General features: G+C 35.6%; 1 protein-coding gene across 3 annotated transcripts in view; it reads right to left on the bottom strand.

Annotated features, from left to right (window-relative positions):
- The window catches only part of BRWD1 (bromodomain and WD repeat domain containing 1), a 157974-nt gene that overhangs the window by 55899 nt on the left and 74189 nt on the right, over positions 1–27886 (bottom strand). For all 3 annotated transcript variants that reach the window (XR_012473975.1, XM_074213861.1, XM_074213862.1), the window contains 8 exons: positions 23860–23985; positions 13978–14075; positions 12131–12320; positions 10327–10452; positions 7050–7157; positions 6525–6649; positions 6000–6082; positions 308–419 (listed from right to left, as the gene is read on the bottom strand). Coding sequence is in view for 2 of the 3 variants with exons in the window: in XM_074213861.1 (XP_074069962.1) it covers positions 308–419; positions 6000–6082; positions 6525–6649; positions 7050–7157; positions 10327–10452; positions 12131–12320; positions 13978–14075; positions 23860–23985 (968 nt within the window). In the remaining variant the exon portion in view is untranslated. The remainder of the gene's footprint in view (positions 1–307; positions 420–5999; positions 6083–6524; positions 6650–7049; positions 7158–10326; positions 10453–12130; positions 12321–13977; positions 14076–23859; positions 23986–27886) is intronic.

The raw sequence follows: 27886 nt of genomic DNA, 5'->3' as shown, positions 1-27886 counted from the left end.
CCATTCCTTGTTCACATCTTGCTTTATCTTATCTCCATACTTCATTTTCTTCACGTTCCAACTCAGACACATTCTTTCATGTACCTTCCACCAGTACTGAACCCACTACCTCTATCCCTTCCTGAAATAAGTAGTTCCCTCTTCAGTTTCTAAGAGCAATTTTTCTCCTTTGTATCAGTTATTTCTGATATCTTCTTAAGGTCTGTGTCATATATAACTATCTAACTCAGGAATTAGAAGAGTATGTGCACATGGTAAGTACTTAATGTATGCTGAATGAATGGTAAACATAAATCTTTATACATACTTAACATTGTAACATTGGAAATGGCTATCTGGATATTGTGGTTGAAAGGGTTCTTGACTTAATACTGTTCCAAACCACCAAGCATCATCAATTATAGATCGAAATCTGTCACCTGTAAAACAAATAGCAACTCTTACCTATTTTTATAACGCAAAAAACTAATAGACTTTTAAAAAGATAATACAGAAGTATACAATGAAAAATGCTTTAATTTTTATTTTAAATAAAATTTATGATAAAATTATTTTTTCTAATTTGCTTCAATTACTGATATTACCAAATAAATGACTAGAAAGTGCCATAATTAATGTGACTGTTTAGTGACTTTGATGCATTACTATACTAAAAATGTTACTGAGTCCAGAAGTTTTTACTAAGATAAAAACTGATGCCTGAATCAGTAAAACTACTAAATCATCAAACAACAAAAAAAGAGACAAACTTGGAACACTCAGTTTAAATCAGAAAGCATTTGTGTAGTTTGGTACCAAAATTAAATATATGTCACACTAAAAATAAAAACAATGCTATTATAAAAGTCCCAATTAAGCTAGAACATATAGCATTCCAATTCCTAAATGCTTTACAAACTTTAAAGTGCTATAATAACAATAAGAAGTTATTATGTAAATACTGCTTTAAGATTTACTAGGCGCTTTAAAAGTATTCTCCCATTTTATCCTCAAAATAATCTTAGGAATTAGGTAGTATTATTATCATCATCTCCATTTTACAGATGAGAAGACTGAGGCAGACAGAGGTTAAGTGATTGTCCTTGTTCATATAGCTAGGAAGTGGCAGGACATAAACTCAGGTCTTCCTGACTCCTTGACTGGCACTATTCAACCTAGCAGCAAAAAAAGTATATAAATTTTTTTGGTAACAAAAGTAAATTTCTGGTTTAGATAATGTATTATGTTTTAATTTCATCATTGTTTCATATAATGTGTGTGTGTGTGTGTGTGTGTGTGTGTAGGCATATATTTATCTGTGTGTGTGTGTGTATACACACACACACACACACACACACACACACACACACACACACACAGACACACAGACTTTCTTAAAAGAAACCCATTTCTGTCACAGGAAAATGCACATTATCCTAAGTAAAATATGAAACAACTTGAAAAAAAATTTGTGATTCCAATTAATTCTTTCTAATGAAAAAGTAGAAAAACAAGATCAACTTTTGAGCATTAGTGTAGCTTTAAGGGCAATAATATTGTCCAGGGAAACTAGTTTTAAGGGAATAGTACTATAAGTAGGACTGATTCCTGAGAGACTAAAAAATTAACTTTAGTATCATAATTCATAAAAATTTAAAATCAAATATTTAGAAAGACTTGACTGTAATAAGGAAATCTCAAGAACATATTATGAAAAGTGAATTGCTTGAATGATGATGGCTGAAGGTTAAGAAGATGCCACCAGCCATGAGAGCCACTTCTGAGGTTTCCAGCTGTTGCACGGCTCTCAAGACCCATACAAAAGATTTCATACGGATATCAGTGAACCAAGTAGTTAGGGAACATTTTGGAAATCAGTCACAAATCTGGCTAGTTTCAAAAAGAGAGAAGTGAATGCCTTTATTTTTCTTCCTTAGAAAGAGAAGAACTTTCATAGAGACTGAATGGGATAACAGAATCCAGAAACAGCCAGTACAATAAGTAGAAAAATGCAGCAATCGAAGTTAATCTCTGGAAGCAAATCCACATACTATCCTTTTTAGGAATGGGACAAAAAAAATGGGACAAGTAGAGGGCGGAGCCAAGATGGTGACAAGAAAGGATCCAGTCTTAGGCACTCTCTGATAAAACTCATAAACTAAGGACTCTAACTAAACTTTGGAGAGACAGAACCCAACCCAGCGAGGCAATTCTCCTACTCAAGGTAACCTTGAAAAGAGCAGAAAGGCTCTACTCCCCTTAGAGGTCTGAGGGGCGGCCCCAGAGGGAAAGAACTTCAGCCTCCCGGAGGCAGCCCCAGGGCGCTGGGAGCCGAGGCTCACAGCAGTGGGGGAGTCTCTGGAGCTACATCCTGGGGAGCAACGGGCACAAAGTAGGGGAACAACAGGGGGGACCTCTGCCAGAGCTAGCACATGAAGCCCAGCCCTCAGGGCACACAAGGAACAGCTTGGCCAGCACAGCCCAGATCCAGGAAACAGAAGCAGGCAGAGTCAGTAAGCAGGAGCCCCCAGGGCATGAGCCCATTGAGCTGAGGGAGGGGAGTGAAGAGAGAGACTGCAGAGCTGTCCTCTGCCTCTGGAACAGGACTTTGGGGCTCTGAACACATTCAGATCCTGATCCCAGTCTAGGCCCCCCCATAGAACAGCAGCCCCCCCCCACCTCGGCCCCATGGCAGAGGGGCGCGCTTATGGTCATTCACAGACCAGGAGGGAGGACAGAGCCTCACACACTGAGACCCTTGTGGAAATGACCCAAAAGCTCAGGGAGCATCCCAAAACCAGGCCCAGGCTGGGAAAATGAGCAAGCAGAGAAACAAGAGAAAGACCATTGAGAAATATTTTGCAAATGAGCCCAAGAAGGATCAAAATACTCAGTCTGAAGAGGGGGAAACACAAGCTCCTGCATCTAAAGACTCCAAGAAAAACAGAAATTGGGCTCAGGCTATGACAGAGCTCAAAAAAGACTTTGAAAATCAAATGAGGGAGTTGGAAGAAAAACTGGGAAAAGAAAGGAGAGAGGTGCAGGAAAAACATGAAAATGAAGTCAGCAGCTTAGTCAAGGAAATCCAAAAAAATGCTGAAGAAAATAGCATGCTAAAAACCAGCTTAGGTCAAATGGATAAAACAGTTCAAAAAGTTACTGAGGAGAAGAATGCTTTAAAAAGCAAAATTGGCCAGATGGAAAAAGAGATAAGAAAACTCTCTGAGGAGAACAAATCCTTCAGACAAAGAATAGAATTGAGGGAGATTGACGACTTTACTAGAAATCAGGAATCAATACTTCAAAACCAAAAAAATGAAAAATTAGAAGAAAATGTGAAATATCTCATTGAAAAAACAACTGATATGGAAAACAGACTTAGGAAAGATAATTTAAAAATTATTGGAATACCTGAAAGTCATGATCAGGAAAAGAATTACTACAGGAAAATTGCCCTGATATTCTAGAAGCAGAAGGCAAAATAGAAATGGAGAGACTCCACCGATCCCCCCCCCCCCCGAGAAAGAGATCCCAAAAACCCAACCCCTAATATTGTAGCACCTAAAATAATTCAGGGGAAGAAGAAAGTAATTAATAACAGAAAATGATAATAGTACTTAGTATATTAATGAGCTTTCTGAAAAAACTGGTTAAGAAGAGTCTATACTTTGAAGATAGTTAATTATTCTTATAGTTGTTTCTTTTATTTGCCCAAGATAATTTTTCTCTATTTCAATAAACAAACAAAATCTTTTCAGTTCAAGATCAGAACTGGAATGGAAAAGGCACTGTTCATAAATACACCAAACAAAGAAGAACATGACCACATTTCTAAATTTGAGCTGAAAAGTTGTTAGGTGTTTTGAAGCCAGCTAATAGATATTCTTTAAAAGATTTTCTTGCAGGAGAAAAAAGTCTTTTTGGTAAAGAAATCAAAAGTTCCAAACTAGAGTAAACCAACTTTTATCTATGGCAGGTGTTAAAACACCACCAATAAATGTCAAATGTACTGAACTGAACTAATACTGAATTTGAAGATATGGAAAGCTGATGTGGTAAAGACCCTCAGTCACAAAGCTATTTAATTTAAGTTACAATAAAATACTGTAATACCATCTTCATAAGTTTAGCTGGAGAGAACAAAATCTTCAAAAAAATTCAATGGAAAGAGAGCTTCTAACTTACACCTCTTCCAGGGATTCCAAAAATATAAGGATGGCAGTCTTAATTCTTTGGGACTTGACTGAATGAATGCTAACCCTCAAAAGGGCTAGCTGCCTCATCTTTTTCTCCTTTTGGCCAGATGGTTTCCTTCAAGAAAAATTTTCTCTACCTCTAGTATAAGAACAATCCTGATTACCTGTGCAGTTATTACTGTTAAGAATAGTATGTTAAGAGCAACCATGCTCTCTCATCATCGTGCATTTCAAAGGATGATGAATGCCTAAATTTTAGCTCTTCATTGTGCAGAAACGAAAAACTGTTCTAAGAACTTTAAAACTGCCATAGTAACTATGCCCAAAGGGCAACAAAAATGCGCATACCCTTTGATCCAGCAAAACTACAGTTGGGTCTATACCCTGAAGAGATGATGAAAAAGGGTGAAAATATCACCTGTACGAAAATATTCACAGCAGCCCAGTTTGTGTTGGCAAAGACTTGGAAATCAAGTAAATGTCCTTCAATTGGGGAATGGCTTAGCAAACTGTGCTATATGTATATCATGGAACACTACTGTTCTATTAGAAACCAGGAGGGATGGGAATTCAGGGAAGCCTGGAGGTATTTGCATGAACTGATGCTGAGTGAGATGAGCAGAACCAGAAAAACACTGTACACATCCTTATCAGCAACAGGAGGGCGATGATCAACCTTGATGGACTTGCTCATTCTATCAGTGCAACAATCAGGGCAATTTGGGGCTGTCCGTACTGGAAAATACCATCTGTATCCAGAGAAAGAACTGTGGAGTTTGAACAAAGACCAAGAACTATTTCCTTTAATTTAGAAAAAACAAAAAACAAAACTGCTATCTTATTGTCTGATCTTGCTATCTCTTTTACTTTATGTTTCTTCCTTAAGGATGTGATTTCTCTCTCAACACATTCAATCTGGATCAATGTATACCATGGAAACAATGTAAAGTCTGGCAAATTGCCTTCTGTGGGGATAGGGGGAAGAAAGTAAGATTAGGGGAAAAAAATTGTAAAACTCAAAATAAATAAAATCTTTAAAGTGGGGTTAAAAAAAAAATCCTCGATGAGATATTACACCTTACTTGTGACCACTAAAAAAAAAAAAAAAAAACCTGCCACAGTAAATGTTTTAGATGCCTGAAAAATTTTTTTCAGATGAGGACAGTAAAACTTGATGAAAGAAAGATGAACAGCTCTGCTAATACACTAAACTTAATGTAAAATCATTTTCTTATCTGTTCCTTCATAAACCTGAGAGTACACAACTAGATACACTAACCATTAAGCCAAATAGGTACAACAAATAATCATATAAATATGTATGAATTAAAAAACTAAAGTGCTAACTTTCTAAGTGTATTTTGGGTCTTGAAGACCAACTTAATTCATCAAATTATACAGTAACTTGGGAGAAGAAAAAATTTAAACAAAACAAAAATTGAGCCTGGCACAAAAACAACTTCTCTGTAATGCACTCCCAATTTCAATTAGTCTGACAAAAAAAGACACCTTACATATTTTTACAGTGTGTAGTATACAAAATGAATACTAACACCTTTAAATTCTTCCCATCTAAATTTGCATTAAAATAGTAATCAGGGTGAAAGATCTGAATAAATTTAGAAGGCTTTTTCCTTATAACCTAGTAATTCTTAAATTAAGTATCAACTAACAAAAGATATGGGAAAGTATTCAATATTCACAGGGACTCATTTAAACAGGAAATCCTTTACCAAAACATACTAATCTTGCAAAGACTTACTTTTGAAAGCAAATACTATGAAATCAACATCATGAATGGTTTTGTAGAAATTCAAGACTTACGAGCTTGCCAGTTCCTTTGTCTTGCTTCATCATAAAACTGACGTAGTACAAGAAAGTCAATAACATCTGGCATATCATGATATCTAAAATAACACATTTTATTGGTTTTAATTGCATAGTACCAAAAATATTCCTTGTTCCCTAATACATATTCCCATTCCAATAAAACAAAAAAGGACTGAATAAATTTCTCTAAAAGGTCAGTAATTCTCATAATACATGCAAAAAGTAGTACCCCAGAATAAAAAACCTGAGACTCAAACCTCAAATGGCTGCTAAAGTAAAACCCATTTGCCCTTGTCTCCTCCCCACCTGACTTGGATACAACTATGAACATCCTCAAATATCTATAATTCTTTGCTACATATTCTTTTTACTAGAATGCATAAAGTATGACAAGGTTTTTCATCCTTTTTGATTATCAAGTATCTGCTATTAACACCAACTCACTGATGTAAAACACTGCTCATGTTAAGAGATATTAAAATTTAGTTGACAACTGAAAAAACCCAGAAAAATACATACTTAAGAGAGAAGGACTTGTCCAGAAGCTTCCCAGTAGCTGGATCTATAAAAGCGAGCTTGAGGCAACAAAGTGTAGGGGGACCAACCTCATATCGCATCCCAACTATTTTGACCAGCTCTTGATCCTTTAAAGAAATTTTTTAAAAGTTACTTGAATGGCATTGCCAAAAGCATTATTAAGCAATCTCTTAAAGATTCTGTATCTCTTTACCCTCCCTCCTAATAGGTGCTTATTTTGTATAGGCAACAAGTAACATTTTATTTTCATATTTATAAGTAACATATCTTTTTCTTCAAGTTAATGCCCATCTTAGTTTTGAAGATAACAACAAAGTTATTTGCTTTTATAAAAATGATAAATGGAAATTTACATGACTATTCATGTATCATTGTTGCCAAACGGTTGCAAAATCACAGGCAAGCAAGCATTTATTAAGCACTTAACTATAGGCCAGGTATGTGTTAAGTGTAGGGATACAAGAAAAGGCAAAAGTTTTTTAAACAAAAAATGGCAATAAAACTTACTCTAAGATCCATCTTCTTCCAAGGCTCCTTGCAGGGGTTTAACTCATAAATTTTATTTCTCCTAACTGCCTCAACATAAGCTTCATGACCTTGTCGAAAATATATTACCTACAAAAAAAAAAAAGGAACAACCAAGACATATGAAATAAACACATTTGAAACGCAACCAAGGGGGGGGTGGAGCCAAGATGGCAACAAGAAAGTCTTAGGTGCTCTCTGATAAAACTCATAAACTAAGGACTCTAACTAAACTTTCGAGAGACAGAACCCACAAAGGGAGCCAGTGAGGCAGTTATCCTACTCAAAGAAATCTGGAAAAGAGCAGAAAGGCTCTGCTTCCTGGGGTCGGGGTCGGAGGGGCAACCCGCCAGAGGGGTGGCCCACCAGAGCAAAAGAACTTCAGCCTCCCGGAGGCAGCCCCAGGGCGCTAGTAGCCCCAGCTCACAGCAGTGGGGGAGTCTCCTGAGCTACACCCTGGGGAGCACCGGCACAAAGTGGGGGAACAGTGGGGGACCTCTGCCAGAGCAAGCACATGGAACACAGCCCTGAGGGCACACAGCAAGCAGCTTGGTCTTTCCCCTGCCCTGATCCAGGAAACAGAAGCAGGCAGAGCCTGTAAGCAGGAGCCCCCAGGGCATGAGCCCATTGAGCTGAGGGAGGGGAGTGCAGAGAGAGAGAGAGACTGCTGAGCTCTGTCCTCTGCCTCTGGAACAGGACTCTGGGGCTCTGACCACATTCAGATACTGATCGCAGTCTAGGCCCCCCCATAGAACAACAGGGTCCCCCCACCTCAGCCCCGTAGCAGAGGGGGGCGCTTATGGTCATTCACAGACCAGGAGGGAGGACAGAGCCTCACACACTGAGACCCTTGTGGGAGTGTCCCAAAAGCTCAGGAAGCACGCCAAAAACAGGCTTAGGCTGGGAAAATGAGCAAGGAGAGAAAAAACAGGAACACCATTGAGAAATACATTATCTATGATCCCAAGAAAGAGCAATATACTCAGTCTGAAGATGAGGAAACACAAGCTCCTGCATCTAAAGACTCCCAGGAAAACAGAAACTGGGACCAGGCTATGACAGAGCTCAAAAAAGACTTTGAAAATCAAATGAGGGAGTTAGAAGAAAAACTGGGAAAAGAAAGGAGAGAGATACAGGAAAAACATGAAAATGAAGTCAGCAGCCTAGTCAAGGAAATACAAAAAAATGCTGAAAAAAATAGCATGCTAAAAACCAGCTTAGGTCAAATGGATAAAACAGTTCAAAACGTTATGAAGGAGAAGAATGCATTAAAAAGCAAAATTGGCCAGATGGAAAAAGAGTTAAGAAAACTCTCTGAGGAGAACAAATCCTTCAGACAAAGAATAGAATTCCGGGAGATTGATGAATTTACTAGAAATCAGGAATCAATACTTCAAAACCAAAAAAATGAAAAATTAGAAGAAAATGTGAAATAGCTCATTGAAAAAACAACTGATATGGAAAACAGATTTAGGAAAGATAATTTAAAAATTATTGGAATACCTGAAAGTCATGATCAGGAAAAGAGCCTTGACATCATTTTCAAAGAATTACTACAGGAAAATTGCCCTGATATCCTAGAAGCAAAGGGCAAAATAGAAATGGAGAGAATCCACTGATCCCTCCCCCCAAGAAAGAGATCTCAAAAAACCAACCCCTAGGAATATTATAGCCAAGTTCCAGAACTCCCAAGTCAAAGAGAAAATATTACAAGCAGCCAGAAGACACAGTTCAAATATCGTGGAGCTGCAGTCAGGATCGCACAGGACTTAGCAGCAACTACAATGGAAGCTCATAGGGTTTGGGATATAATATACCAGAAGGCAAAAGAGCTTAGAATGCAGCCAAGAATGAACTACCCAGCAAGGCTGAATGTCCTCTTCCAGGGAAAAAGATGGACTTTCAATGAACCAGAGGAATTTCAAATGTTCCTGTTGGTATGGCCAGAGCTGAACAGAAGGTTTGATCTTCAGATACAGGACTCAGGTGAAGCATGGAGATTGGAGGAGAGGGGGGAAATATGAGGGACTTAATGATGATGAACTGCATGTATTCCTGCATGGAAAAATGACATTGATAATACTTATATGAACCTTCTCAGTTAATAGAGCAGGTAGAGGAAGCTTTTATAGTTGAAGCACAGGGGAAAGCTGAATTCGAAGATAAAATATGGTGTAAAAATGGAGTCAACAGAAAAAAAGGGAAATGTAATGGGAGAAAGAAAAAGGAGAGGGGGAATAGGCCAAGATATTTCATATAGTAAGATTTTTCTTTATTACAATGAGCTATTGCAATGATATGGAAGGGGAGAGGCAAGGGGGAATGAGGGAACCTTTGCTCTCATCAGAGATGGCTAGGAGAGGAAACAGCATATATACTCAATGGGGTATAGACATCTGGAGTAAGGAGAGGGGGGAGGCAGGGGGAAGGGGTGGGGATGTGAATAAAGGAGAAGAGGATGGACCATGGGGGGGGGGAGAATGGTCAGATATAACACATTTTCCTTTTTACTTCTTGCAAGGGGCTGGGATTGGATGGCCTGTCCAGGACCATAGGGCCAGGTGGATGCTGGGCCTAAGGGGTGGTATGGGAGCTCGGGGCCTCTTGGCCCCAGAGCCAGGGATGTGTCTGCTGCACCACTCAGCTACCCTACAGCACAGTCAGAGTGAAAGGAGAGAGAAAATACAGTACATGGTAGTGGAGAAATAAGAAAGGAGGGAGTTGCAATCAGCAATGGCAACCTTTGAAAAATATCGAAGTAACTTTTGCGATGGACTTTCCATAAAGAATGTGATCCACCCATGACAGAGTTGTTGGTGTTGGAAAAAAGAGTCAAGCACATTTTTTATTATTATTATTATTATTATTTGGGGGAGGGTACAGGGCAAATGGGGCTAGGTGGCCTTCCTGGGGCCACATAGCAGAGTGATCTTTGGGTGTCTAAGGCCGAATTTGGACCTGGGTGTTCCTGGCTCAAGGGCCAATGCTCTGTCTGCCATCCAGCCACCCCTACAATTATTACTATTTTTTTAAATTTTTTTTTCTCTCCCCTTTACTTTATCGTTCAAGCAAATCTATATTCATGGGGGAGGGGGTATTTCGTTTACTCTTAAACAAGAATATTTTATTAATGTAACAAATATTTGTACAAAATGAGAATAAAAAAATAAAATTTTTTAAAAAAAGAAAGAAACTCAACCAAGACTAATATTGCCTACCAAAATTTGACACTCCTACCAAAACCAAAATTCACTCTTACCTCATCACCCATTTGAGGAACAAAAGGAGATTTTCGAAGTGTAGTATCTGTTATCCAAACTGGAGGATGAAATTCATATAAAAGTTCTATATTTTCAAGCTCAGCTGGAGTCATTCTCTGCAAATTCTACATAATAAAAAACCCAAACTATATGAATGCAAATATTCTTTAAAACAAACTTAAATAATATTCAAAATGTTGATTTTTCTTTGATAAACTAAGCTAATGTAATGAAAATGAAAAGACTACTTATAATCTGGGGAAACCAAAAGTCAAGAATCTCAATAAAAATAATGGAGGGAAAAAGTGGGAATGTGGTACCAGCAGTAGCAGCTCTCAAATTATACATTAAAGCAATAATAATCAAAACAATTTGAAGAGAAAACAACATTTGTGGAATAAATTAGCTACACAATATATAGAAGCCTAATATTTGATAAATACAAAGACCTCAGCTACCGGAGTTGAGGATATTTCTTGACAAAAATTGTTGGAAAGCTACAGTAGTGTGGCAGAAATTGTGTTTATGATAAGTAACATACATGACTAAAGATATAAAAGGTCACACATCATAAACAAATTAGAGGAAAAAGGAAGACATTTATCTTTCAGATCTACAGAGAGGGGAAAGGTTCATGAATAAGTAAGGGTTAGAGAAGATCACAGTAGATAAAATGGACAATTCTGATTACTTAAAATAAAAAAAGGTTTATATAAGCAAAACCAGTATAACTAAAATTTAGAAGGGAAAAGATGATGGAGAAAATTTGGTATAAGTTTCTTTACTAATGATCTAATTTATGATACATAACTGAAAAATTTTAAATTTCAAAAAAAAAGTCATTCCCATTGAAAAAAGTTAAAAGTCACTTTCAAAGGAAGAAATACAACCTTATCAATAGCCACTAGAAAAAAATCCAAACCATTAATCTAAAATTAAAGCAGCTCTGAATTTCTACCTCATATCTACCAATTGGCAAAGTTGATTTAAAAAAAAAGAAAACATGGAAGAACAGGGCAAGGGTGGAGAGAAGCAGACTAATATGCTATGGTATAGCTGTGCTTTTTTAATCATTAGGAAAGCAAGTTACAATGACCCCAAAATCACTGTGTATAGCCATATATCACCCACTGATAACCTCTAATTGACCTATATCACAATTAGATCAAAGAAAAATTAAAAAACTCTAATGCAAAAAAATGTTTTATGTCAGCCCTTTTTAAAAGTGGCAAAGAAACAGATTCTAAACAAATTTCGGTTTATGAAAGTTAATAGGATACTATTGCATAAGAAATGAAGAAAGGAGAAACCTGTGAAATAAGCAAAAAACAGAAGAATATCACAAAGACTAACAATTTTGAAAGACTTAAGATTTCCACCAGGATTTCCAAAGATGAACCATGCTAATCAGGCCCTGACCAAGGTGATTGTTGTTTGTTCTTTCTCCAAGACATTAGGGAGGTGATGCCATGACATGCAATGAGCTGGATTTACTTGAGGGGGCACTGTGCTAAATCACTAGTCCTTTCTCTTCTGGAGCCACTGGGTACAGTGGTCAGATATGAGTGACAGGATAACTGGAGACGGTCCGGACACAGAGATGATAATAGATTCAATATCCAAAATAAACATATTTTTGGACACTTGTCAATGTAGAAATCTGTTTGGCTAAGCATACATTATAGCAATTTTGATTTCTTTTTTCCAATTTAAAGAGAGTTGGAAGGAAAAAATTTTTTTAATTAAATTAGCAATTTTTTTTAAATAGAAATTTACAGAAAATCACAGATCTGTTTTTCATACCGACTTCTTAGGCTGACATTTTTTCCTTCTCTTTCGCCTTCTTTTTGGAGAAGATAACTTCTCGACAGATACTTCATCTTCTGAGCTACTGCGATACCGTGTAATTCTACGGCGAGATGAGGTCCTTAAAGGAGGCTGAAGATTAATGCCAACATCAGCCCTCCAATCAGAATATCTGGCTGAAGAGTCACTATAAAAAAATTTATTAAGTGAAATCAGTAAGACATTTTCATAAAAATTTATAGTTTGTCCCAAATCGATCTTCCAAATTTTCAAAGGAAACACTGCAAAAGTTGGTATCAGCATAGGGAAAAACTGGATTCAAGTCCTGCCTCAAACATATACTATCTGTGACTCAACCTTTCTAAGAAAAAGATGGTGCTGATCTTTGTGACAAAAGCAGTTGCTTACTCTGATCAAATCACAGATCCAATTATTATCCCTAACAAATGCTGAGAAAATTCATTGACTTCCCCTTGACAATTGCTTAGGGACAGTAAGATGTTAACTATAAATTAAAGAAACAAAAAAACCAATGTATGTCATCTAAAAAACTAACAATCTTAGGCATAATTTCTAGGAAACAGAGTAATTCTCAACTACAAATTTCCCTAGTATAGAAGAACAGTTCCTTGGGGGAAAAATGTGTTCAGAGAAGGGCAACCAATATGGCTTAAGGGTCTGGGTCTGGACAGCTTACAGGAAAATAAATCAAAGGAACAGGAGGTGTTTAGCTAAAAAATAGAAGACTTGGGGAAGCTATGGTGCAACAGAACCAACAGTTTAAGTTCTTAGAGGGTAGCAAGTATTTCCCTTTTTTTTTCTCATTTCTAATACCTAACATAGATCCTGGTTCTGAAAAGATATTGGCTAATTAATTGAAGAATAAGAATAAGAACAAGAAGGGAAAACATTGGGAGGGGGGGTGTGGAATGAGAGAAAGAAAGTTATTTCCTAAGATCACTGATTTTCCTTAGAACTAGAAAAGACATTTTAAAAAGTATTTAAACACACTCATTGCATAGGTGAGAATACAGTAATAGATAGAATACAGTAAAGGTAGGTAGAATATTCTACTTCAATTAAGAATATAAATAACAACAATTGGAAGCTGCAGAGTGGCTGATTTCAGGGATATAAGGGAAAAGCTCATTAATAATGAAAGTTGTCCAAAGGTTAAGGAATGACCCTGAAAAATTTAATTCTGGCACCACACTGATATATGTGACCCACTTTTAGCTGGTCAGTTCAACATGACAAGCAATGTTTAACATCCTAATCTGACCATTACAGTTATTCATATTTCTATGTACCCTCACCCACTTTATGCATCAAGAAAAAGTCATCAAATCAATATTAACATCATGTGTGGAAAAGATGGAACAACTGACTTTCCTATGCTTCCACTCACCAATTGTTACTTTCCAAACCAAAACACAATGATTAGGAACTGTCTTGTTTTGCCACAATGTCTAGAACCTGTTAAGCATTTTATAACTGATTTCTCTTGTGGCAGCAGTGGTATTATATCTGTAGGGAGGAAGACCCAAGTTCAATTTGATTTCAGAAACTAGCAGTGTGATCCTGAGTAAGTCATATAGCTTTCATTTGCCCAAGGTTTTTCAACTGAGAAAAAAGAATAGCAGAACTACCTTGCAGGACTGTAGTCATGATCAAATGATATATCATTTGTAAAAAAGCACTTAGCATTCCTCTTCCATTTTCATTCATAAATTATTAATGTGAAGATTGAATGCCTAGTTGATGGTGCTGTTTAAGAGATTCCTATTTATGTGTACCTTAGACAAAAATACCCAAGTTCCCGAGATTGTGATTCTCTGACATACCTGGAATTTTCACTGTCACTTTCACTTTTTTCTTCACTTTTCCATTCTTCTTCTTCAGAACTGCCAGAATCTTCACTTTGATCAGGAGTTGAAGAGTCCTGATTCAAACAATGGAGGATGAGAATACAAAATACAACAATAATTTTATTCTTTGATGGAAGGTTTTAAAAAACAAGTTAGGAAGTATCCTGTATATCTTTGGCAATTTATTTTTATTTGTACATATTGTTCTCCTATTTAGAGTTTAAATTCCTTGTAGAAAGGAAATGTTATATTTTTGTTTTTGTATCTCAAGCGTGTGATTCAAGGAAGTACTTAGTAAAAAGATACTGGTACTCATAATACTGGTAAATCTGGTATCTTCAAAATAAGATAAAGCTGTTGTTACCCTCTACATATTCCTTATCAATCAGAATTAAAACAATATTAAACTTAGGTTAACATCGACTGTCAGTACTTTTTATAAAACAGTCCTGAAGTACACTTAGAACACAATATATATTATATCTGACCCCAAGAGATTCAATTTCCAGTGCAGATGATGGCAAAAGAAAATGATTAATAACAGATAATTCTATCAATGAGATTTAATTTAAAGCAGCATAAAGAAATTTTTTTAGGAGAGGAGGACTTGGGGGAAAAGATAATGAGTTTTAGACATGTGGAATTTAAAGATGCTTTACAAAAGGAATTATAATTTGAGATGAATGATGGGTATTTGGAAATGTGAGTCTAGATATTCCCAGACTATATCTGAACAAGTAGCCTTGATTATTATCAGCAATTAAAAGATTATTGCTATGGTGGAGGAAGAGTTAATGAGAGTCTGAATTAAGAGTCTTGATAGGAATAGGGAGAAAGGGACAGATGAAATAGGTAGTAGAAGTAGAAATAAGATTTAGCAACTGATTGGATAAAAGGGGGAAAAGAAAGATGAGAGGTCAAATATAATGCAGAAGGTGTATTGCTAGGTCTTTAGAATTTCTGTCTTCAATAGAAAGGGAAACTTCAGAAGATGCGGGGCCAGGACATGGAGTCAAGAAGGTAGAGTAAAAGGTCACTAATGTGAAATCTCCTCCAAAAACTTCTACAAAACAACTAGAAGAATTATCAAACAAATTCTGAGTAGGAAAGTCAAGTAAAAGTCAAAATGACTTTTTCTTTTTTGCAGCCCAGTTTAGCTTAGAAAGATAAAAATTAAGTCTGTGGAAACTTGGGTTAGAACTGGCTGAGAGTGGCAGAAAAGGCAGTAGGTAATGGCAATGGCAGATAGCAACAGTGAGGAGTAATGGCTACAGATCCACCAGCCAGGGAGCAGAGATGCTATGAAAATATGGAGATCCAAAGGAACTCTTGTTCTAGTAATGAGTTCAGAATTGGATGTTGTTTGGTAGCTCTGACAACCCCTACCTAGTTCTATATCACACTATTTGGATAAAAACTAAAGAACAGACTGGGAGAGTACTTATCAGACATTTCCCAAGATCACACCATTCTCAAGGTGCCAAAAACCTACAGGTCTTCTGATTAAATTATGAAATCAGAAGGACATCATATACAGAAAATCAGGTCAGTAACTAACTCCAGAGGTGAATAGACACCATCTTTACCATAAAGTCTAAAGTCAAAACGAGGAAATAACAATAATAAAGAATCTGACAATAAAAAACAACTATGATGATAGTGAAGATTAAGAAAGTCAAAAAAAAGGGGCGGCTAGGTGGTGTAGTGGATAAAGCACCAGCCTTGGAGTCAGGAGTACCTGGGTTCAAATCCAGTCTCAGACACTTAATAATTACCTAGCTGTGTGGCCTTGGGCAAGCCACTTAACCCCATTTGCCTTGCAAAAAATCTAAAAAAAAAAAGTCAAAAGAAGAAAATGACTTGAAAACATTTAAAAGCAAAGTTTCAAAGAAAAAAATCATTTTAATATAGGCAAAAAGAATTCCTGGAATAAATAAAGATTTTAAAAAGCAAAAAAAAAAAAACATTTAAAAATCAAATGAGAATGGTAGAGAAAAACCAGGGAAAAGAAATGCAAGAAAATTATTAAAAAAAATTAATAGCTTTAACCATCAGAACGGTTAAGATGACAGAAAAAGAAAATGACAAAAACTAGCTGGAGAGGGATGTGAAAAATAAGTATACTAATGCAATACTGGTAGAGCTATGAATTGCTTCAACCATTTTGGAAAACAATTTGGAACTATGCTCAAAGGACTACAAAAACGATGCATTCTCTTTGAAAGAGCAGTATCACCACGCAATGTAAAACAATATTTATAGCGGCTCTTTAGTAGTGGCAAAAAACTGGAAATCAAGGGGATACCCATCATTTGGGAATGCTTGAACAAGTCATAGTAAAAATAGAAAAGTAATGGAATAATATCATGATAAGAAATGACATAAAGGGGGTGGCTAAGGTGACAAAGTGGACAGAACACCAGAGTTCAAATCCGGCCTCAGACACTTAATAATTACCTAGCTGTGTGGCCTTGGGCTAGTCACTTAACCCCATTTGCCTTCCAAAAAACAACGACAAAAAAAGAAATGACAAAAGGGAAAGTTCTTAAAAAACAAGGAAAGATTTATATGACCTGATACAAAGTAAAAAGAAACAGAAGAACACTGTACACAGTAATAGTCATATTATAATAATGATGAATTGTAGAAGATATTATAAATGACCAATAAAATGATCCCCAACAATTCCAAAGGATTCAAGATGAAAAAAAAGTGTTATCCACCTCCGAGAAGACAATTAATGGACTTTTGATTACAGATTAAAATACATTATTTCTTTTCCCTTAATTTCCTCGTCATTCCTCTCTCCCCCTACAACATAATAAATGTGATACAGTGGGTACTGTAGTTCTTGCCTTCTTGAATGGGTAAGGAATTCAGGGAAAGAGATTTTGGAAGTGAAAATAAAAAAATTTGAAGCAAATAAAACAAAAAATGAATTATAATGGACATTTTGTGTTTGATATGCCTAGGGGACATTCAGTTTGAAAAAAGTTAAGTGGAAATGCATTACTAGAACTCAAAAGAGATTTGAGTGAGATATAAGATTTGATGTCATTAATATACAGATATTAGTCGTGCAGAGATGATAGAGCTAACTTCTATGACTAGAGGAAAAAGAAACAACATAAAGATGGCTCAAGTATTCTGAGGAATGGCAGAGAGAAGTCTTTTCCCTCCAATCTTCTAAGTAAAGTCTGAACATAAGTCAGTTGATATAGTTGGAAGTGAACCCTTTGCAGAATGGAGAAAAGGTAGAAAGGAGGTTTGGAAGAATTTCTGAGATAAGACACATGTAGAAAGGGCTCTTGACAAAATGCAATACTGATTTATATTTAAAATTCTAAAAGAACTTAAGTGTCCTTTAATATGACAAAAATTATTCATCAAGAGCTAGTATTTGCAAAAAAAGAAAATTGGAAGCTTTATTAGTACAAAGGCAAAGCAAAGATGTCTTCCTTAGACCACTTGAAAAAATTCTATAACTATTATAGCTATATAAAGAATAAAACAAGAAAACAAAATTAAAGGTATAATCAGAGCAGAAACTATCCCCTTTTTTATAGAAAATACAAAAGTTTGCTAAAGAACTATAGACAATCAGAAATGTTACTTATATAGTCAGGTAGCAGGATTTTCCCTACTCTGACGTTTATTGTAGAGAGCAGGAGGAAAAAGATTGAGCTAAAGGAGAAAAAATAAATTAATTGGGATAGATTTGGATTCATGAATAAAGCCGGAACCTAATCTGAATTTCTCTAATAAATTGTGGGGAAAAGAAACTTGAAAGAAATTCAAGAAAATTTGTAAAACAATATTCAAGTCTAGATTCTATTTATGGTTTCTGTGAAAAAGAGTTGGGAAGAGAATGAATAGGTATAAGAAGAAAATAACTTTTCTATATATGACTAGCAAGATACAGCAGGAAGATCTAGAAAGAGAAATCCCATTCAAAGTAACCTCAGACAATATAAAATACCTGGGAGTCTATTTGCCAAGGCAGACTGAGAAACGTCTTGAAAACAATTATAAAACACTTCTCACACAAATTAAATCATATTTAAATAACTGGGCTAACATCTGCTCATGGATAGGTCCGAGCTAATATAATAAAAATGATAATTCTACCAAAGCTAAACTACCTGTTCAGTGCCCTACCAATCAAAATTCCAAAAATCTACTTTAATGAGTTAGAAAAAATTCTAAGTAAATTCATATGGAGAAATAAACAGTCAAGAATTTCCAGGGATTTAATGATAAAAAGTGCAAAAGAAGAGGGCTTAGCCCTACCTGGTCTAAAATTATATTATAAAGCAACAGTCATCAAAACTGTTTGGTATTGGCTAAGAAACAGAGTGGTGGACCAGTGGAATAGACTACGTGCAACAGCAGGAAACGATTATAGTAATCTGCTGTTTGATAAACCCAAAGAGTCCAGCTATTGGGATAAAAATTCTCTCTTTGATAAAAACTGCTGGGAAAATTGGAAGCTAGTATGGAAAAAACTTAGATTAGATCAACACCTCACACCCTATACCAAGATAAGATGGATACAGGATTTAGACATAAAAAACAATACTATAAGCAAATTAGAGGAGCAAGGACTAGTTTACCTGTCAGATCTATGGAAAGGGAAGTAGTTCATGACTAAGGAAGAGATGGAGAACATCACTAAAAACAAACTAGATGATTTCAATTACATTAAATTAAAAAGCTTTTGCACAGACAAAAACCACTGTAACCAAGATCAAAAGAAATGTTGTAAACTGGGAAACAACTAATGTTTCTGACAAAGCACTTATTTCTAAAATATACAGAGAACTGAGTCCTATTTAAAAAAGCCATTCCCCAATTGACAAATGGTCAAAGGATATGCAAAAGTAATTTACAGATGAGGAAATCAAAACAATCTATCATCATAGAAAAAACTGCTCTAAATGATTACTTATTAGAGAAATGCAAATTAAAAGTTTCTTTGAGGTACCACCTCACACCTCTCAGACTGGCCAATATGAACAGAAAGGATAATGATCATTGTTGGAAGGGCTGTGGGAAATCTGGGACACTATTACATTGTTGGTGGAGCTGTGAACTCATCCATCCTTTCTGGAGAGAAATTTGGAACTGTGTCCAGAGGGCAACAAAAATGTGCATACCCTTTGACCCAGCAATACCACTGCTGGGACTATACCCTGAAGAGATAATGAAAAAGGGTAAAAACATCAGTTGTACAAAAATATTCATAGTAGCCCTGTTTGTGGTGGCAAAGAATTGGAAATCAAGTAAATGTCCTTCATTTGGGGAATGGCTTAGTAAACTGTGGTCGGTGTATGTCGTGGAACACTATAGTTCTATCAGAAACCAGGAAAGATGGAAATTCAGGGAAGCCTGGAGGGATTTGTATGCTGAGTGAGATGAGCAGAACCAGACAAACATTGTACACCCTAACAGCAACATGGGGTGATGATTACCCTTGATGGACACACTTATTCATCAGTGCTACAATCAGGGACAATTTGGGGATATGTGCAATGGAGAATAACATGTATCCAGAGAAAGAATCGTGGAGTTTGAACAAAGTTCAAGGACTATTCCCTTTAATTTAGGAAAAAAACCTGATATCTTATTGTCTGATCTTGTTATCTCTCATACTTTTATGTTTCTTCTTTACGGATATGATTTGTCTCTTATCACACTCAATTTGATCACTGTACAACATGTAAACAATGTAAAGACCGACAAACTGCTTTCTGTGGGGGAGTGGGGGGAGGGAAGTAATACTGGGGGGAAAATTGTAAAACTCTAAATAAAATCTTTTAATTAAAAAATTAAATTAAAAAACTTTTGCACAGACAAAACCACTGTAAACAAGATCAAAAGAAAAGTAGTAAACTGGGAAACAATCTTCACAATTAATGATGCTGACAAAAGGACTCATTTCTAAAATATACAGAGAACTGAATCATACTTTAAAATAAAAAAAGCCATTCCCCAATTGACAAATGGTCAAAGGATATGCAAAGGCAATTTACAGATGAGGAGATCAAAGCAATTCATAGTAATATGAAAAATTGCTCTAAATTAGAGAAATGCAAATTAAAGCATCTCTGAGATACCACCTCACACCTCTGAGACTGGCCAATATGACCAGAAAGGCTAATGATCATTGTTGAAAGGGTTGTGGGAAATTTGGGACACTATTACATTGTTGGTGGAGCTATGAACTCATCCAAACTCTCTGGAGAGAAATTTGGAACTATGCCCAAAGGGCAACAAAAATATTGATCCAGCAATACCACTACTGGATCTATACCCTGAAGAGAGGATGAAAAAGGGTTAAAAATATCACTTGTACAAAAAAATTCATAGCAGCCCTGTTTATGGTGACAAAGAATTGGAAATCAAGTAAATGTCCTTCAATTGGGAAATGGCTTAGCAAACTGTGGTCTTTGTATATCATCAAACACTATTTTCTATTAGAAACCAGGAAGGATGGGAATTCAGGGAAGCCTGGAGGATTTGCATGAACTGATGCTGAGATGAGTAGAACCAGAAAAACACTGTACACCCTAACAGCAACATGGGGGTGATGATCAACCTTGATGGACTCACTCATTCCATCAGTGCAGCAATCAGGCACAATTTTGGAGTATCTGCAATGGAGAATACCATCTGTACCCAGAGAAACAACTGTGGAAGAGTTTGAAGAAAGACCAAAGACTATTACCTTTAATTTAGGAAAAAACCCTGATATCTTAATGTCTGGTCCTGCTATCTCTTATACTTTATGTTTCTTCCTTAAGGATATGATTTCTCTCTCATTACACTCAATTTGGAACAATGTATATACCATGGAAACAATGTAAAGACAAACAAATTGTCCTCTGTGGGGGTTGGGGGGAGGGAAGTAAGATTGGGGAAACATTATAAAATCAAAATAAATAAAATCTTAAAAAAAAAGGTAAGGAAATAAAAAATGAGACTGAAAGAGAAGGAAAAAGTAAAAAAATTAACCTAGCAAAGCAAATGAAAAAACGTTTAAGTGAAACAGTTCTTTTTGTTCCTGAATCATTTAAATTTTGTTTAATTTTTTGTGATCCCATTTGGGGTTTGTTAGAAAAGATTTTGCTATGGATGATTTTTCTATTTTCTTCTCCATCACATTATAAAAATGAGGAAACTAAAGCAACAGGTGACTTGCCCAGGGACATACAGTTTCTAAAAATCTGATGCTACATTTAAATTCATGAACATGAGTATTCCTGACTGCAAGCAGTGTTCTATATCCACTACCTCCCCTACTTGTCTAAATGGAACAAATTGGTGGGTAAAATGTGGAAGTAGTCTAGTGAAAGGGAAAGGAAATGGGATGTGGCTGATACATTTCTTAGGGATGAGGTGTAAATAACTGCAGTTGTACACAAAGTCAAGGTGAAGATCTCAAATAGGATAGAGATAGAGACAAATTTTGTTGAGATTTATAGTATGAAATGCTTATATGTTTACCAAAGTAAGAAACATATGCTATTAGTGAAAGTTATCTTTTCTTGTAAAAGACATCATAAAAAACCTCAAGGACAAAGCTTTAATATTCAGGCTTATTATTTAGGTCATTAATTAGGAAAATCTTTCTAATTTCCAAAGTGAAATGGATTATATTGAGAAAGGGTGATTACCCTTTGGAGACTTTTCAAGCTGATAAATAATCCAGTTTTGGGGAATTTTTACGTTTACAATAGTGCTTCATATTAGATGCCTGATGAAGTCCATTCCAACTCTAAAAGCATGATTCTGTGATGTTATTATAAAGTATATTAAAAGGGCAGGGATCTTCATTTTTATTTCAATAGCCCCAGGATTTGACACAAATACTTGATAGTATGCATGTAGGAAATGTTTATTGATCAATTGATGGTAAGTTTAAAAAAAATTAAAAAGTATAATACTGAAAACTAGACTATATAAGCAATAATCCAAAGCAATTTTAAAAATCTATAGATCAGTGTTTGATAGCTTAAGTTTAATAACATAAATTAATGAGGGAATTCCTATTTGACAATTAGCACTGGAAAAACCAGAAAAGTAATTTGACAGAAAACAGGTTTAAACAAATATTGTGCATCATATGACACAATAAGATACAAATGGACATACAACTGGAATATGAAAGATCACATCATAAAAGTTAAGAATCGTAAGAAGTTCTTCATACAACTATGGCAAAAGAGAGAAGCCTAAAATGCCTGGGAGGGAGGGAAGGAGGGAGGGAGGGAGGGAAGGAGGGGGGGAGGGGGAGGGGGAGAGAGAGAGAGAGAGAGAGAGAGAGAGAGAGAGAGAGACATTGAAAATCAAAGATAAAGTAGATGAAATGCAACTTCCCAAAAACTAAATAATTATGTGGTACAATAGAAGCTGATATCTTCCTCTCCAACTAACTTTCTATCTTACAAGGGTATGTGACTTCTTGTATTTAGGTTTGAGTTTCCGCTTCTGTAAAATCAGTGTTGGATCAATAACCACTCACGTCATTTCCAGCTTTTAAATCTATGATACCCTGGTCAAAGGAGATGAAAGTTTTTAAAAATATCACACTATACAAAAAAAAAAATCATGCTCCAAAATACAAATGAGAAATGTAAACTAAAACAGCTATGAGACTTAACAATTATTATAGAGGCAACACGGTAGTTGTGGAGAGTGCAGCGAACTTGGAATAAAGAAGATTCAGGTTCAAATCTAGCCTCAGATATTTAAAAGTTTTATCACCTTGGATAAGACAGTCTCTTAGCCCTAGTTTCCCTATCTTTGAAATGAACTTATAATTGCACAGGGTTTTTATAAGCATCAAATGAGATATTATGTGAAGTCTTCTGAAAAAAATATTTTTAGGTTTTTTTCAAGGCAGATGGGGTTCAGTGGCTTACCCAAGGCCACACAGCTGGGTAATTATTAAATGTCTGAGACCAGATTTGAACCCAGGTACTCCTGACTCCAGGGCCGGTGCTTTATCCACTGCGCCACCTAGCCACTCCCTTCTGAAAAACTCTAAGGTGCTCCCTTCTCCTTTCTCTTCTCCCTCCCCCACCCCCCATAGACTAAGAAAAAATAAAACAATAAACCAAAAGTAGTAACTGATTAAAACATTAATACTCTTCAATCCAAATACACCCTAGACATGTCCATTCTACAGGCAATGAGACAAAGAAAAAAAGAGCTCCATATATATAAAAATATATATATAAATATTCATAAAGTATTTTTGTTTGCTATCACTACAAGCAAATGTGTAATGTTCACTGACAGGGAACAGCTGAACAAATGGTTATATCCAAATTATTCAAAATATCAGTCACAGGAAAGAACATTAAAAAGAACCCAAAGTTTGAGAATTATAATGACCAATTTCAAACTTGAAATAGTGAGATAATTAAACATTTTCCCTTCTCACCAAAGAGATTTGGAAGGACTAATATGACACATTACAGGCACCAGTTATTTTAATTATTTTTTCATGACAAGGGACATTCAAACTTCAAGTTTAAGGTGAATAATAAAATTTTTTTAATTGCTAAAATTTAACCATGCAATTTCAAAAATAAGTTGTCAGTAATTCACATAATATTTAAGCACATATATGTATGTATGTATACATACAGATGTTCCACAAATATTTAATTATGGGACCTATTTTGGTTAATCAAAGTAAGTCAACTATGAAAAGCACCAATGATCAAAATCAAAATTTTATTATTTCTTTTGTACTTTCAAATGTGGCCTCAACTACCTGGCTGATCCAAAGTAAAAATAAACCAACATTATTCAAAATTAATTCATAGATTTACATATTCCATTGCTTACCTGTCTTCTGAAACTAAGAGATCCATTTCCTTCCTCGGATGATGATTCAAGATGACTAAAATTATTTTCATATTCTGAATATTTAGATCTAAAATTTCTCTGTCTGGACTGAGACACTGAGACCATCTAAAATGTAAAGATATATGCATAAGAAAATAAAAAGAAATGAGAATCAATGACTTATTAAAATCAAATACATAAAATACAAAGGATGCTAAACATTTTTACTTCTTTTTAACTATTTAAACAAAGCATAATTAACAATTTCTAACAAAAAAAGGCCTAAGTCAATTATGGAAGGGGGGGGAGAATCACTTTACACACGATCGAAAATATTCTCACAAATCCATGTTTTCAAAAAATTACATTTACCTGCATTTTGTTCTGGAAAATGTTCTACTTTTCGAGCAAGCCAAAATAAGAAATGAAGACTGATCTTTAAATCTTACCTAAATTCTGATGGAATCAAAGTCAGCTATATAATACGTATTCAAGCCTAGCACTCAATCCATTCTAGGATTTACAGAAATAGCAAGCCAGTATATTCTGAGCAATGAAGATAATAAAATAATAAAATAAAAAGAAAGGGGGCAGCCAGGTGATGCAGTAGATAGTGCACCAGCCCTGGTCAGTAGGACCTGAGTTCAAATTCAGCATCAGACATTTAGGAATTACCTAGCTGTGAGACCTTGGGCAAGTCACTTAACTGAAAAGAAAAGATATAAAAAGAAAGGCAAAAACAGTCCTTGCCTTGAGGGAAATTTATATTCTAATGGTGAAGATAATAGGTACATATAGAGCAGATGGAAGGTAATCTCAATGGAGAAGGCATTAATAGGTGGTAGGACCAAGAAAGGAATACCCAAAGAAAATGGAATTTGTTTGTTCTATTAGAAACCAGGAGGGATGGGAATTAAGGGAAGTCTGGAAGGATTTGCATGAACTGATGCTGAGCAAGATAAGCAGAACCAGAAAAACATTGTACACCCTAACAGCAATATGGGGGTGATGATCAACCTTGATGGACTTGCTCATCCCTTCAGTGCAACAACCAGGGATAATTTTGGGCTATCTGCAATGGAGATTATCATCTGTATCCAGAGAAAGAATTATGAACTTTGAACAACAATCAAAGACTACTACCATCAAATCAGAAAAAAAAAAGTTATAGTTATTAGGTAATTTTACTATCTCATACTTCATTTTTCTTCCTTTAAGGATATGATTTCCTCTGTCATCACATTCAACCAAGATCAATGTGTAACATGGAACCAATGTAAAGACTAAAAGAATGCCTTCTATGGGGGTGTGGGGGGAGGGAAGCAAGAATGGGGGAAAATTGGTAAAAACAAAATAAATTCTTAAAAAAAAAGGAGAAAAAAATAAAAAAAATAAAAAATGGGATTTGAGTTTCTTCTTGAAGAAAGCCTGAGAGTCTAAGAGGCATAGGTAAGAAGCAAGAGTATTTTTCAGGCAATGGGGACAGGCAGTTCAAAGGACTGTAATGGAAGATCAAGTATCATGTGCAAATAAACAGATTTCATATTGATTCAGGAGATAACAGAAAATCACTGCAATTTATGAAAGGGGGAAGGGGGTACTGAAGTTCAGATATACATTCTCTAATGTGGTTTTTAGCTTTCTGTGTATTAGAAAGAACCCTTTGGTAGTCTAGTGACATCTCAAAAGATATCTTAAAATGAATAATAAATAAAAGGATCACAAAGTAAACAAAAACTTTTTTTAAAGTTCACAGATCCCTGGTTATGATTTCTGCTTTAGAAAAAGTACTATGGCAATTAAGTGGAACACTAAATACAGTGGGGAGACCCTTCAAGCAAGAGGAATCAATTACCTGATTGTTACAAGTCTAGACTTAGAAACTCAAATAGAAATGGAATCACTAAACAGTAGTTAAGAATCTTTACAGAAGCCATAGTGATATAGTAAGCCACAAATTAAAATCATCTATGTTCTATTGTATTTTTACTTCTTACGTTAAAATATTCCAGCACTACATGAGAATGGATTGCATATTTCACACCTCTAGTTGAGAGGAGAAATGATAAGAATCTGAATAAAGAGGGGTGGCTAGGTGGCACAGTGGATAAAGCACCGGCCTTGGAGCCAGGCGTACCTGGGTTCAAATCCAGTCTCAGACACTTAATAATTACCTAGCTGTGTGGCCTTGGGCAAGCCACTTAACCCCATTTGCCTTGCGAAAACCCAAAAACAAACAAACAAAAAAAGAATCTGAATAAAGGTACTGACTGTATGAGTGAGAAGAACGGAAAATAACATGATATTAGAGATTTTGTAAAGGTGGAAATGACAAGATTTGGCAACAGATAAAATACATGATATTTGAGAGTAAGGAGGTGAGGATCACATTAATGTTGCAACCAATGGTAACAAGGAAGTTGGGAGGATGGAGGAAAGAAAATAAATTCTACTTTGGTCATTTTGAGTTTAGGATGCTTATGGGGCATCCGGTTTGAGATGTCCAAAAAAGGCAGTTGATGCTGCAGAACTGGAACTCAGGAGAGAAGCTAAGGTTAATTAATATAATGGGAACCATTGATATAAAGATGATCAATTAATCAACAGGAGCTAATGAGATTAGCAAATGACATTTTAGCTCCAAAAAGTTTTAAAACTCCGATTTTGGGGGCGGCTAGGTGGCACAGTGGATAAAGCACCGGCCCTGGAGTTAGGAGTACCTGGGTTCAAATCCGGTCTCAGACACTTAATAATTGCCTAGCTGTGTGGCCTTGGGCAAGCCACTTAAACCCATTTGCCTTGCAAAAAGCTAAAACTCCTATTTTTGTACAAAAAAAAAAATGAAATTGTTTCTACCTTTTAGAATTTATCTTCTACTGAGAGGTATAGATAACAAGTAAATGGATAATATGGCAATCTGAGGAAAGAAAGGATGGAAGTATACCAGGGAACAGGTAGAAACTGCTCTGAGCCTATGGAATTCTCCAGACAATGTCTGAATGCTTGCCTGTGTGAAGGCAAAAAAGAGATGGAATGTTCAAATGAAAAGAATAGATAGAAGATAAATTTAAAAGACAGACTGTATCCATATCAAATTTAATTTGCAGCATTCTCCTTGTTGCTTGGCTGAATTATTTCAAAACATGGCGAATATTGGCAGTTTGACACTGTGGTAATGGAATATGCATTAAATTCTTCATAGACAGAGAAAGAAGTCCTTTAAGAGCAAACATACAGAAGAAAAAAGTCCATTTAAGAGCATTTGAGCATTTCTAAAAACGTTTAAGCAAAAGGGTGTCAACCTTTCATTACTGAAGTCAGTTTTTAATTTAAAAAGCTTAGCAAGTATTATATAATTTAATGAAAAAAGATCAAAATATTTCCCATCCTTTAAGATGCCCTTACTATATTGCTCACATTTCGAAGTGCTTCTTTCTCCAATGCTTTGCATAATCCTTGAGTCTAAAATTTGAAACTGGCAAAGTCCTACCTTTTTCTGGACAGAAAACTGGTCAGAAAAATATATTTTAAAAGCAAATGAAGTAATGAGCTTATATAGGTCAATAAGAAAACCAGGAAAATAGGTATGCTCACTTAGCACAACAGTACATATCAAAGACATTATCAAAGTCCCTTGGCACAGGCAAGGGACTTTGATATTAACATAAAAAACAATCTAAGCTACTTATTAACACAATGCAATCCCTGACCATAAAAAAGCTACTATGGCAAAAAGGAAGATCAAAACAAATTATTTGAAACTCTTATGCTATTCTTTGGGAAAATGGAGCTTTTATAGGCTAGAAAAGAGTAAAATTAGATTCATTTAGAGCTCACAGAATGTCACTGATGTCTTCGTGTTAGTTTGGAAGGAGATCTTTTCAGACTGCTACAAGGCATCTGTACTTGCTGATAATAATTAGAACATTTTTAATCAATAACTTTTTTTATGGATTGGCCCTTGTTCTAAATTTCTGAGTAATTCTTGGTAGTTCTATTTATACAATACGTTCAGAAAATCATTCAA

The sequence above is a fragment of the Macrotis lagotis genome, chromosome 1, assembly GCF_037893015.1.
Source record: "Macrotis lagotis isolate mMagLag1 chromosome 1, bilby.v1.9.chrom.fasta, whole genome shotgun sequence".
Taxonomy (NCBI): Eukaryota; Metazoa; Chordata; class Mammalia; order Peramelemorphia; family Peramelidae; genus Macrotis; species Macrotis lagotis.
This window is presented reverse-complemented; position numbering and strand designations above follow the sequence as displayed.